General features: G+C 36.5%; 3 protein-coding genes across 3 annotated transcripts; 2 read left to right on the forward strand and 1 right to left on the reverse strand.

The window, feature by feature from the left end:
- Positions 1 to 1,017: 1,017 nt before the first annotated feature.
- Positions 1,018 to 4,339, forward strand: LOC122594377 (triacylglycerol lipase SDP1). Its single transcript, XM_043766843.1, has 3 exons — positions 1,018 to 2,807; positions 2,980 to 3,123; positions 3,240 to 4,339. The coding sequence occupies exons 1-3, from the start codon at positions 1,377 to 1,379 to the stop codon at positions 4,167 to 4,169; spliced, it is 2,505 nt and encodes an 834-aa protein (XP_043622778.1). The 5' UTR covers positions 1,018 to 1,376; the 3' UTR covers positions 4,170 to 4,339.
- A 2,331-nt stretch (positions 4,340 to 6,670) lies between these two features.
- Positions 6,671 to 7,336, forward strand: LOC122591041 (protein EARLY RESPONSIVE TO DEHYDRATION 15). Its single transcript, XM_043763230.1, has one exon. The coding sequence runs from the start codon at positions 6,787 to 6,789 to the stop codon at positions 7,108 to 7,110; it is 324 nt and encodes a 107-aa protein (XP_043619165.1). The 5' UTR covers positions 6,671 to 6,786; the 3' UTR covers positions 7,111 to 7,336.
- A 165-nt stretch (positions 7,337 to 7,501) lies between these two features.
- On the reverse strand, positions 7,502 to 12,133 carry LOC122591040 (GTP-binding protein BRASSINAZOLE INSENSITIVE PALE GREEN 2, chloroplastic). The gene is made up of 3 exons (XM_043763228.1): positions 10,585 to 12,133; positions 9,687 to 9,854; positions 7,502 to 8,059 (listed from the first exon to the last, which is right to left on the reverse strand). The coding sequence occupies exons 1-3, from the start codon at positions 12,043 to 12,045 to the stop codon at positions 7,742 to 7,744; spliced, it is 1,947 nt and encodes a 648-aa protein (XP_043619163.1). The 5' UTR covers positions 12,046 to 12,133; the 3' UTR covers positions 7,502 to 7,741.
- Between the last annotated feature and the right edge of the window lie 273 nt (positions 12,134 to 12,406).

Genomic DNA, 12,406 nt, shown 5'->3' on the forward strand with positions numbered 1-12,406 from the left:
ATTAATTCATTATAATGCTTTTGATAAAGTATTTGTTTTAATTGTTGAAAATGTTAACAAATTAATGGCACTCTTTGTGACTTAAGAAAATAGTAAAATGTTTTATATAATAATTAGTACGGTATCCGCGCTATGCGGAGGTGTTTGGGGCGGCGACGGTGTGGTGGTGGGGGACGACTTTTGGTGGTAAAGGTGATGTCAAGTGGTGTAAATAATTGATGTAAAAAGTTAATTTAGATATTTTAAAAGAATAAGGACTAATACTGTAATATATAATTAATTGGTAATTTTTATTGGGAGTTGGAAAATTCAAATTGTTGGAGTAAGGAGATGACCAAGGGTACAAAAGTAAAATTACATATCCCAAATTGTATAAACTTTCAACAGGGTGAATAATTTTTAATAGGGAATATAGATAATAAATGCAAACTTACAACGATCTTAACCATACACTACGGATCCTAAACTTGTAACAACAACGGCTACAACCTACAAGTGACTAATATATGATATACAATATAATAATGTGAAACCCAATATCCAATACGGCAATACCAATGAAAATATGTTAAAAATCAACCACGTATTTTACACCTAATTTGTAACTCGTTAATAGCTTAATCTAAACTGTTTTGTCCCTCAATATGGTCAGCATAAAGATCCCCTTAGTATTTTCTAAGAGTCTTTTATAGACCTTTATTAACATGAATAATTATAATTTTATAAATTTAAAGAGTGAATTTTTGATATGATTTTTAGTTGATTTATTAACTAACTTATTAGAAAAATCTATTTTATTTTATAAACACCACATGTTGGAACGATCCAGACCAATCAACCTTGTAATTGCCAAGACGCCAACCAAAAAAGGTTTAAAAACGACATAGCATAGCAGTACTAGTTTGTATATGTCTCTATCTTAAAATGGATAAGAACCGTTCACACACAAGTTGCGCCAAACTTTTTCCTACAAATCCCAATCAGTCAAAATTGCCACTAAAAAAACAACCTTCCCTCTTATCCCCCCAATTTCAAATTCTATATCTATCTATGTATCTCTATCTGCAATCATTTCAATTATTTTCCCCCAATTTATCTGTATACCATACATACAACCTATATACACAACACAACACAACACAAATACACGTTACTAACTACACAAAATTTAATTGAATCAACATCTGACACGTGTCACCCCATCGTTACCGTCACGGTACTCTTATCTATACATACACTTTTCTTTATATCTATAATTCTATATGTACATGTGTACTCAGTTTTGTTCAAATTGATTAACAGATATTTGATAGTTTATTGGCCTGTTTATAGAGAAACCTATTACCTAGGGTGAATAAATTGTAAGTGATTACAAAATGGATATTAGTAGTGAGGCGAAAGTCGACCCGTTTTCGATCGGGCCGTCCTCTGTTATCGGCCGGAGTATAGCGTTTAGGGTTTTGTTTTTCAAGTCAATGACACACTTAAGGCATCGGATTATGAAATTATTGGTTTATTACTTTAGGGTTGTCAGAGGTTATGTGTCAGGAACTATTGTCCCTGTGATTTCGTGGCTGCATCCGCGAAATCCGCAAGGGATATTATTGTTAGTTACGTTAATGGCGTTTTTACTTCGGCGTTGTACCAATGTGAAAGAGAGAGCCGAATTAGCGTACAAGAGGAAGTTTTGGAGGAATATGATGAAGGCTGCGATTACGTATGAGGAATGGGCTCATGCTGCTAAAATGTTGGACAAAATGAGTCCTAGATTGAATGAAAGTAATCTTTATGATGAAGAGCTTGTTAGGAATAAACTGCAGGAACTTAGGCATCGTCGTAAAGAGGGGTGTTTAAGAGAGATAATTTTTTGTATGCGAGCCGATTTAGTTAGGAATCTTGGTAATATGTGTAACCCTGAGCTTCATAAGGGTAGGCATCAAGTGCCAAAGCTTATAAAGGAATACATTGATGAGGTATCGATGCAGTTGAGGATGGTTTGTGATTCGGATTGTGAGGAACTTGTTTTGGAGGAGAAGCTTGCGTTTATGCACGAGACGAGACATGCTTTTGGAAGGACGGCTTTGCTTTTAAGTGGAGGCGCGACTCTTGGAGCTTTTCATATTGGTGTGGTGAAAACATTAGTTGAGCATAAGCTTTTACCACGGATTATTGCAGGGTCTAGTGTAGGATCCATTATTTGTGCAGTTGTTGCCACTAAGTCCTGGCCGGAACTTCAGAGTTTTTTTGAGGATTCATTGCATTCTTTTCAGTTTTTTGATCAAATGGGTGGGATTTTTAATATTTTTAAAAGGGTTACGAGACTAGGAGCGGTTCATGATATCAGACGTTTGCAGGTGATCTTAAGGAATGTGACAAATAATCTTACCTTCCAAGAAGCTTATGACATGACGGGTCGGGTTCTTGGGATAACCGTTTGCTCACCAAGAAAGCATGAACCTCCGAGATGTCTTAATTACTTAACTTCACCTCACGTAGTTATATGGAGTGCAGTTACTGCGTCCTGTGCTTTTCCGGGACTTTTTGAAGCTCAAGAGCTCATGGCAAAGGATAGAAGTGGAGAAATTGTTCCATATCACCCACCGTTTCACCGGGGCCCGGAAGAGGCCGGTCGCAGCTCTACACGTCGCTGGAGGGATGGTAGTTTGGAGATAGATTTACCCATGATACAATTGAAAGAGCTATTTAATGTAAATCATTTTATTGTGAGTCAAGCAAATCCTCATATTTCACCCCTACTCAGATTGAAAGAAGTTGTGAGAGCTTATGGAGGCAGCTTTGCTGCAAAGGTGTGTTCCATATATCCCAGTCATATTTTCATTATATATCAGTATTATAGGTATAGATACTGTTTTTTGGGATGTTTTAATAGTAAAATGATCTCCTTTACCTGCGAAGAAGTTAAAATAGATAGATATAGATCTGTATACCATCTTAACATTCTAATCTTTTTCTGTGCAGCTTGCTCATCTAGTTGAGATGGAGGTGAAATATCGATGCAACCAAGTCTTGGAGCTTGGGTTCCCGTTAGGAGGACTTGCAAAGCTGTTTGCTCAAGATTGGGAGGGTGATGTCACTATTGTTATGCCTGCTACCTTAGCTCAGGTGCGTGTTAAATAATTTATCATAGAAACTTTTTCATTGTTCGTAAGCAACCGTTTCATGAAGTATCTAGTTAGATATTTTTGATGGACTAAAAGATTTCTACATGTGTGATGCAGTACTCAAAAATTATACAGAATCCATCTCACTTAGAGCTTCAAAAAGCTGCAATTCAAGGCAGGAAATGTACATGGGAAAAGCTTTCAGCCATTAAAGCCAATTGTGGGATCGAACTTGTTTTGGATGAGTGCGTTGCAATTCTCAACCACATGCGTAGGCTTAAAAGGAGTGCAGAGAGAGCTTCAGCTACTCATGGGTTAACCAACATGGTCCGGTTGAATGCATACCAACGAATCCCATCGTGGAATTGCATGGCTCGTGAGAACTCAACTGGGTCTCTAGAGGACCTTTCTGATGTGACTTCCTCTCTCCACCAGGGACTTGGTGGCCGCAGCTGGTTGCTCAACCACAATGCACATGATGGAAGTGATAGTGAATCAGAGACCGCAGAGCTGAATACTTGGACAAGATCCGGTGGGCCTTTGATGAGGACAGCTTCAGCCGATCAGTTTGTTGACTATGTTCAGCACTTGGATTTTGACTCCCCCACCAACAGAGCAATGCCACCAAATCAAAACTTGAGGGTGACTGTAATACCTCCAGATAGATGCTCAGATATAGAATCTGATCAAAGGGAGATCAACAATAGAGTTCATACTAGCATCACCGTTTCTGAAGGTGATCTTTTACAGCCTGCGATGATCCATAATGGCATTGTGTTCAATGTCGTTAAGAAGGGGGATTTGACTCCATCAAATAGGAGCCATGATTCAGAAAATCACCACTCGCCTTCAGACATGGTTGTCGAATGTGTGCAACTAGATTGTCCAGACAAGGAGATGGATGCTAGCTCAGGTTCTGAAAATGGCGACTCCGATAACTGTAATGATGACGATGTAAAGGAACCAAAGTCTACTTGTGACCCGAAGGATCATAGAAATCCTATAGATGATCAAGATGGTATCCACGGATATGTTGAGGGTCATTAACTGTTTGCAAGTTTGTTAGTGCTTATGCTTCAGGTTTTCAAAATTTGCTTTGTTAGCCTGATAATGTACATAAACCAAAAGCTCTGCATTAAAAACTTATCTCAAAAAGCTCTCATAATATGATTACAGACAGAAGTGTAAATATATACTCTTTAGTCTTCTTTTCCAAACTTGTAATTGAATGAAGATAGAGTTAGAGAAACAGATATTTGTTTTTTTGTAAGAAAAATCTCTAAAAAATCAAAATCCAGCCTAACCTTTGAACCCATGTTACACACCCAACTCAAAGAGATTTTATTTTGTCTCCTCTGTTTAATACTATGTGATATATATGTGAAATGTCATACACACAGGTTTTAGATATTTGTTAGCATAAACCTAATTACTTCTATTACTAGTTTATCTATACTTGTATAGTTGTATATAATAGACAATAAAATCATTTCCCCATAGAATTACACGTAGTCACATACATACAATCACCTAATATATTACATCTAATATTATGAGTTAAAGACTTAAAGTGTAACATACAATCTTTGTTTCACTTGGTTCTCGTACACCATTGATACAATCACCTTATATTTTACATCATTTCTGCCTTTATATTTGTTGTTTTAAGAGAGCTAACAACTGGAACAAGTAGTTGAAACTTATATCTCTAGAAACAGATGTTAGTGGTTTAATCCTCATGTTTGGCAGGTCAAAGATCTTCTTTTTATTTTGGTATATACTGAAAGCAGTCTCTCTAGTTTAGGTCTTGGATGTAATCAAGGTCGGTCCTGAAAATTCATATGCTCAAGACGAGATGGTGAAAAATATGCCCATGACGCACACTTCAAATAGGAGGACAATAAAAACTTTCATGTTCAAAAAGGTTCATAATCTCGCCAAAAGGTCGTTTAAGACCGTGAGGGTGGATATGGATAAAAAAAAATGTGTGCGATCCTTGAAAGGAAGATTCAGGGACCGTGAAAGAGTACTCTAGGAATGTGATGACAGTTGAGAGGGTCACAGAAAGATACGAGAGCCATGAAAAAGGTGATGCGAGTGTCTTAGACGGGATTACATTAACTAAGAGGGTGTTTGAGATTCCGTTATAATTATTACCAGGGATGAAGCCAAAACTTTTTTTGTGAGGAGGCAAATTTAAAAATCTCTTATTATATTTATTAGAGTCATCTTTGAGGGGAAAAAACTTTTTAAACAAAAATTAACTATCAACGGAGAATTTAGAAAAAATGGACCCTTAAAATAATTTCGTCTGGGTGCCAGTTATGAGAACATCTATCTTTAACTTGAACATTGTTCTTTGCAATTTTAGAGCATGTGATAAATTTTGATACAATTACCCAAACAAATAAAACACTTTTTTCAACTTCGTTAAAAATCAAAATAACCGAATATTTAGACTTTACCAATAGAAGATTTTATCTCAAAACTAATGCTCCCAACATAAGTAACATACTTCCAAAGAAAAGGCTTATGACAACGATGGTGACATTTATATGTATAATGTATTTTCTGTTTATTGTTACAAGTATTATTTAGAAATAAAACTATAAATATACCTCTAAAAAATTACATTGTACCAAAATTGGAATGAGGGCAGTTGCCCACACTGCCCCCATTGTGGAGCCGTCCATGATTATTATGTTTGTAAAACGCAAATAATCTAAAAAAATGTTTGTATGAAAAAGTGATTATTGACTATGAAAACGTTGTTTTGGAGAAGCATGTAACTACATGCTTTTTCAAAACGCGCATAATCAGTTTTGAAAACGCGGATTTTGTTTTATAATCGCAATACCAAACACCCCTAAGATAACATCTTCGGCAGACTTTGGTTTAACCTTTTGTGGCCCTTTGATCAACTTTCACGGTCCTCGTCGTGGCCCCTGGACATCTTGCGGACCTCACACTTTGTTTCCCTATACACACATGCCTTTTTTTGGTTCATCCACCTCTACTCTCGTGGTCCTCGAAATATATTTTTTTGGTTCATCGATGTCTACAATTTGTTTCCCAATACACACGTCTACTATTTAGATAACTTTTCCTAAAAATATACTTTCTAACCGAAAATATAATAATAAGTACAGTAATATATAACAACTTTAAGAAGAATAGAAATTGATGTATTTTGTATTGATTAATAAAATAATTCATAGCATCATCTTCAATCATCATGATTATAAAAAATCCCATGTGCAGATTATGAGAAAGAACTAAGAAATAAAGTAAAGGCCAACATCGAGCGCCTAACAAATTTGACCCCACCCCAAACAAAGCCAGCTCAGAATTCCATTATTTAAACAATCTCCACCGTCAGATCAATCCAAAAGCCCCCATCTCATCCGTTCTTTCCCATGATCAATCGTTATGGTCCCGCGAAATATCCGATCACTTACTCACAGACAGACAGACAGGCAGACCTAAACACGGTCCTTTAAACGCGTTGCCTATGACTTCATTTAGTTCCAATATGATGGTTTTTGCTTATAAATACCTGATTTTGATACTCACTAGACTAGCACTTTTATTACAAAACTCGTTGTTTTTCATATAAATTTGAGAGAATTTTCATTTGTTAGCAAGTAAGATATAAGAATAAGAAATGGCATTGGTTTCACATGGACAAGGGTCAACTCTAAATCCAGATGCACCACTATTTATCCCGGCTGCGGTTCGCCAAGTCGAGGATTTCTCCCCGGAATGGTGGCACCTGGTGACCACCTCAACTTGGTTCCATGACTACTGGCTCACCCAGCACCAGGAGGATGGTTTCTATAATGGAAATGATTCCGATACAACTGACATTGTTGATCTGCTGCCTGATTCTATTGACACTGATGAAGATACTTTGTCCATGGAAGCACAATACGAGCAGTTCCTCCTTTCGTCTGAATTGGAAAGACAACTCTCAATGTCCACTCAGTAAATGTAGTTAGTTCTGCAGGTTTCTCTGGCCTTGCTTAGAAGTTCTGTATGTATACACATATTCACACAAAAAATAAAAAGAAAAAACAGTAGTAGCGTCGTCTTGTTTCTTGTAAGTTTCTGTATAGAACAAGGTCTTATCTTTCTTCTGTATCCTTGTTCATACCCTCACACTTGTTATTTCAACTAGTCAGGGAAACTAAATGAAGAAGATATTATTCAAGAAACTGTTTTCTCTTCTTTGAAGTGCATACCAAATCAAGTCGATAATGTGTCCATAGATTACTTAACCTTTTCTTATGTATCGATGACAGCAAAGATGCATAAACATGTATCACTAGGGTTGACAACTCACAAGTATCAGAATTGGAAGAATAGGCAAATAACTCCAATTTTACGCTAACAAAAAATGATATTATACAAAACTGTACGGACAATTTGGTAATACAACAAAGCTAGTGTAACAAAAAGGACGAAAAAAATCAACTTTCTTACAAGAACATATATGCTAACAAGTGACTATAGGGATAGAAACCTCGCATGCTTGTAGAAAAAAATGGCAACGTACCATTGACTGCTTTTGGTTTTGTCAGAAGAACAAGCATGAATATCATATAGGCACAAAGTAAAGATCAGACCAGAACATCTTCGCTTTGGGGCTGAGTTTTGTTTTGCTTGGCAAGGGCTTCTGATATAGCCTTTGGCAGCAAAAACCCAGGTCTTTCGAGAAATGGTGCACGATCAAGTACTAAGGGTTCTCGGGTTGTTATCTCAATGCCATCAAATGTCCACAATGTCAAGGCTGCTTCCCCTTTTAAACCCAAAGAAAACCAACCAAGGCCAGCAGCCGATAGGTCAATGCTGTTCACGTCCCAGCTTATTCCAGATACCTTGACTTCCCTCGACTCCCAATTGCCCAGTTCAGGCACTCGGTCTACACCAATTGGGGGCTTAAACAGAAACAAATAAAGGTTGGTTCATAAATTACATTTAAGCAATTTTCATTAATGCATAACAAAGTGTTCATTCAAGATATGTAATGGGAATAAACTTGACGAGATGAATAAACTTGTTCCCTACTTAATGGTGCAGAAGCCTGAAGCAAAGTGCACTTGGGATATTCTTACGGTTTAAGACTATCAGTAGATGAGATATACACAGAATATTGAAAACATAGTATTATAGGTCATATAGTTCCCATGATGTTTGGTGTGAGAATTGAGGCTTTCTGAAACATAATGTAGGCGGTACAAATATCAAAAAAGTAAGCGAGCTAACACCAAAACTTCTAAGGGTTTCAAGAATTCAGGCAAATAAGGAGCAATATTCATATCACAATCATGATATGTAATTCAGGATCAAGAGAAGGCGAGACTTAAGTAGAACCGTCAATCTAGATGTCACAATTTTGGATATTTTGTCCTTAGTGTTATTGGCATAGAATCCTCGCAAGCATCTGAAGAATTTATCATCATGATGTGATGATATTAGTGGATCTACATGTGATAAAGGAATCTCGCCACCCAAACAACAATGGACCGTTGCAATGATTCAACATTATATGAATGACCTATAGAAGATTCCCTTCAATCATATGATGCCAACACAGGTTATACGGAAGAAGGATCTGTAAGTAAGCCCATCGAAAGCCATAAAATTTATTTTTAAAATTTTAACTCAAACTTAGAGCTCACTTCAGCATTATCAAATCTAAGGGACATACAGAACTGAGTTTAATCTGAACCAGATATACAGAATAAAATAAGTGGTAAATCATTTCTAGACTCTGGTCAATCAACCTGATTAACTTATGGAGTTGATTGCTTAAGAGATTACTACTGATAAAATGGTGCGTTGAATATGTGGAACCTTCTTTCAAACAAGTCCAAGGCTACGTATAGTAATCCGTGATTTGGACACGATTCACACACATAAATGGTCACGAGTTGGGATATATACAGCTGAGATGACTCTGTTGAAAACCCAATGATGATAATCAGAAAATGATGGTGAGTCACAAAAATGACAAACATGTCTATCGCCTTTCTGGAAACTTGCTAGACATTCCGACTTTGTGAAGCAACTTAAAGTCAGAAGTTGTAAAAACTATGCAACTTTCTGAAAAGTTGCAAAATAAGCTTTTAAATTTTATAAAATGGCAAATTGACCCTGGAGGTTAAAAGATTAACAATACCCTTGTCGCTTTTAGGAATATCCTTGGTCAGATCTAATTGGACAGAAGGGAAAAACACATGTTACCAAATTTTTGTGGATCGTAAGAGATGGTTGTTGCCTTGTTGGAAGCAAAATTGGTGGCGATAGGTGGTGAGTCACTGCTGCATGAAGCAGAAAACTTGACAACGATTAGATCATGATTAGCAAATTGTTGGCTAATCATCTACACGTTTAAGGTTCCTAAAAATGTTCGTTATTGGGAATGTACAAGATGGGTTCACAGGCCAGGATAATGTATTTGAGTAACAGTATAACATACAGAGAGCCTAAATAGCAGAAAACATAATGAAAGGTACTAGAAATCTAACACTTAAAATGCACAAAATTAGGCAAGCCACATACCTGCAATCTAACACCAGCATGCTTGTTCCAAGTTTCGTCTGCATTTTCAATCTTCCCCATATGTAACGAAACATTTGGCGAGGCCCAAACTGTAACATAAATTGTCTGCACAGATGCTTGGTTTAGGTCTAGTCTCATCAGACCACCAACATGTATTGCCTGGCCTTGCTGCAAGAGACCAAAATCTTGCATCAGATACAATATATCGTCCAATTTATTCACATGTACCACCTTTGACAGTTCAACATTGATGCTAGTACTTCAACTTCAATGTAAACATCTACTAATTTTCTTTTTGTAACACCTTAAATCCTTATCAGCTTAGAAAACGGTGATTGTCCAGAATTTTTAACCGCGGCATACATTATCATAACAAAGTAAGTTTTACTTTTTTACACTACAAAGACATTCCAGAGTACACACATGAATACCCTGGTTCAGGTCCCCTGATGGTTTATTAGTCTCTTTCACACTTTTAATTCATGTATGGACAATTTTAAACGATACAGAAGGTGGCAATTTAGAACATATATTACTACATGGATGGATTGAGGTTAAACATTATCTCTGACACACAAAATTGGTGGAGAAGGTTATAAATAGTATAAATCAATTCATTAACTAGACTTAATATATAGCTGTAGAGCATCTTGCTACCTATTTTTATCATACTAGAGTATTAGCTATAAAAACATAAAAGAAACAGACAAGTGCCATCACAACTTGAACAGCGCTGACCCACAGTAAAAGACTACCGATTTTTTACATTTTTCCAACCTATCAATTCTGCCACCTAAAGTGAGTAACGTTAATTTATAATCAGCATTATAATATAATATCACCCATCAATACAGCCGAAAGAATATGAAAAAATAACAACAGAAAAAGAAATCCTCGCCTTAATTCTGTATGTTCGAGGCCGTAATTCCTTTCGTATTTCAACCATCTTTTGCTCCTCTCGGTTCAATCTCATGGACATTAAATATGGATGCAGTAGACCTGGTGTATCGTACATTTTCGCTTTAGCAGATAATATACCTCCAATTCTCAAAATACCAAGTGTCGTCCCGGGAACCGCAGCTTCAGTAAGCTTAGAAACTTTCACCCCTCCTTTCTTAGCAAGTGCGTTAATCAATGTTGACTTACCAGCATTTTGTGCCCCAATTACCCACACATGCCCTCGAGGTCCAGCCAAATCCTTAACAAAAGTTAGCAAATTTCTGACACCTAAATCCTTACGTGAACTGACCAAATACACCCCGTTTAGCCTGGGTGCACCATGAGCCTTAGCACGATGACGAACCCATCTGTCTAATCTAGTAGGACTAATCTGTGAAGGTAAAAGATCAACTTTTGTCGCCACAAGAATCAGTTTAGGCAACTTCTTGCTTTTCTGCACACTATCACGACCTCCTTCTAAGGCTGCAAACAAAGATTTAGCAGCCCGTTTTGGAAACGACCCATCAAAATCTACACAATCAACAACCATGATCACAACTGTTGAATCAGCATTCCCTGTTGGTTTCATCAAACGGGTACTAATCAATTTATCGAAATCAAAATCAGGTATCAAATTCTCCGCAGTCTGATTCTTCACCTGCCCATAGTTCCTCAAAGAATGACACCTTGCACAAACCGTAACCTCCTCTCTCTCCACTTGAGCTTCACGGGCCAACTTCTTTCTCTCTGATTTTGACACCCTTATCTTTTTCCCTTTCTCAATCACCTCCTCAGTTATATTTCCATATCCCACACCCGGTGCAGTAAACCCATCCAACTCCTTCAAATCATCATCATCATCCTCAAACTCAGGTTCCCAATCTGAATCCCAATCGAGATCATCTTCAATCTCCATTTCACTATCCAAATCATCATCATTTTCACCTTCCAATTCACCCTCATCCCCTTCATCACTATCTTCTAACTCACTCCCAATGTCATCTAAATCATCTAAAACTAACTCATCTATAACATCAACTACTTTCTTTTTCTGGAAAAACCCGGGTAAAGCCGGGTCATAATCTTGCATAAAAACACCACAGCCAGGACAAACAACACCTAAACTATCATCATCATCTCTTCCTTCACTTAAAACTGGAGGTTGGTTTTGTTTTTTATATCTTTTTCTTGAACTTGTTGTGGATGATAAATTACTACTACTATTTACCGATAAAGCAATATATGAATCTTTATGCTTAAAGTTTGTATTTTTATAATTAAAATCGGAAAAGGGTATGTGAAAATGGACTTTACCTGTTGAACTGAGAAGACTAATTGATGAGTTTGATTCCAAAGTGTTGTGAATTAGGGTTTGAGTTTTTGAAGAAAGTAGAGGTGAAGTAGATAAGAAAAATGACATCTTTCGATAATTTTGTTTGTTTTTGTTACTTGCAGTGAAGTGAAGATGGGGTTTTTGCTGAACCCTTGAGTTCTCAGTTTTTTTCAGAAAAGAAATGAAATGAAATGAGATTAGAACTTTAGAAGATAATTGATAACTTTTAAATCATTTTAAAAGTGGGAAGAAGATTTAAGAAATAAAATCAACTAAATTATCACTCTATTTTTTATCATTTTACTTCTCTTCCATCCTTAAAAAAAACTTAAGAACACAAATTGTTTCAAGATCATTTGGATTTCTTCCTTTTCATCCCTTAAAAAAACTCAAGAACATAACATTTGTGTGTTTTTTTTAATTTATTAATTCTGTGAATGGTTTATTT

The sequence above is a fragment of the Erigeron canadensis genome, chromosome 3 (assembly GCF_010389155.1).
Source record: "Erigeron canadensis isolate Cc75 chromosome 3, C_canadensis_v1, whole genome shotgun sequence".
In the NCBI taxonomy this organism is placed as follows: domain Eukaryota; kingdom Viridiplantae; phylum Streptophyta; class Magnoliopsida; order Asterales; family Asteraceae; genus Erigeron; species Erigeron canadensis.

Excerpts from the sequence above, each read along its gene's own strand:
- LOC122594377 (XM_043766843.1), top strand. The coding sequence starts at position 1,377 with ATGGATATTAGTAGTGAGGCGAAAGTCGACCCGTTTTCGATCGGGCCG. Across the intron at positions 2,808-2,979 it reads GAGGCAGCTTTGCTGCAAAG|CTTGCTCATCTAGTTGAGAT; the intron begins GTGTGTTCCATA and ends TTTTCTGTGCAG. Across the intron at positions 3,124-3,239 it reads TGCCTGCTACCTTAGCTCAG|TACTCAAAAATTATACAGAA; the intron begins GTGCGTGTTAAA and ends TGTGTGATGCAG.
- LOC122591041 (XM_043763230.1), top strand. The coding sequence starts at position 6,787 with ATGGCATTGGTTTCACATGGACAAGGGTCAACTCTAAATCCAGATGCA.
- LOC122591040 (XM_043763228.1), bottom strand. The coding sequence starts at position 12,045 with ATGTCATTTTTCTTATCTACTTCACCTCTACTTTCTTCAAAAACTCAA. Across the intron at positions 9,855-10,584 it reads CTCGAACATACAGAATTAAG|CAAGGCCAGGCAATACATGT; the intron begins GCGAGGATTTCT and ends GGTCTCTTGCAG. Across the intron at positions 8,060-9,686 it reads ATGCTGGTGTTAGATTGCAG|CCCCCAATTGGTGTAGACCG; the intron begins GTATGTGGCTTG and ends TTTCTGTTTAAG.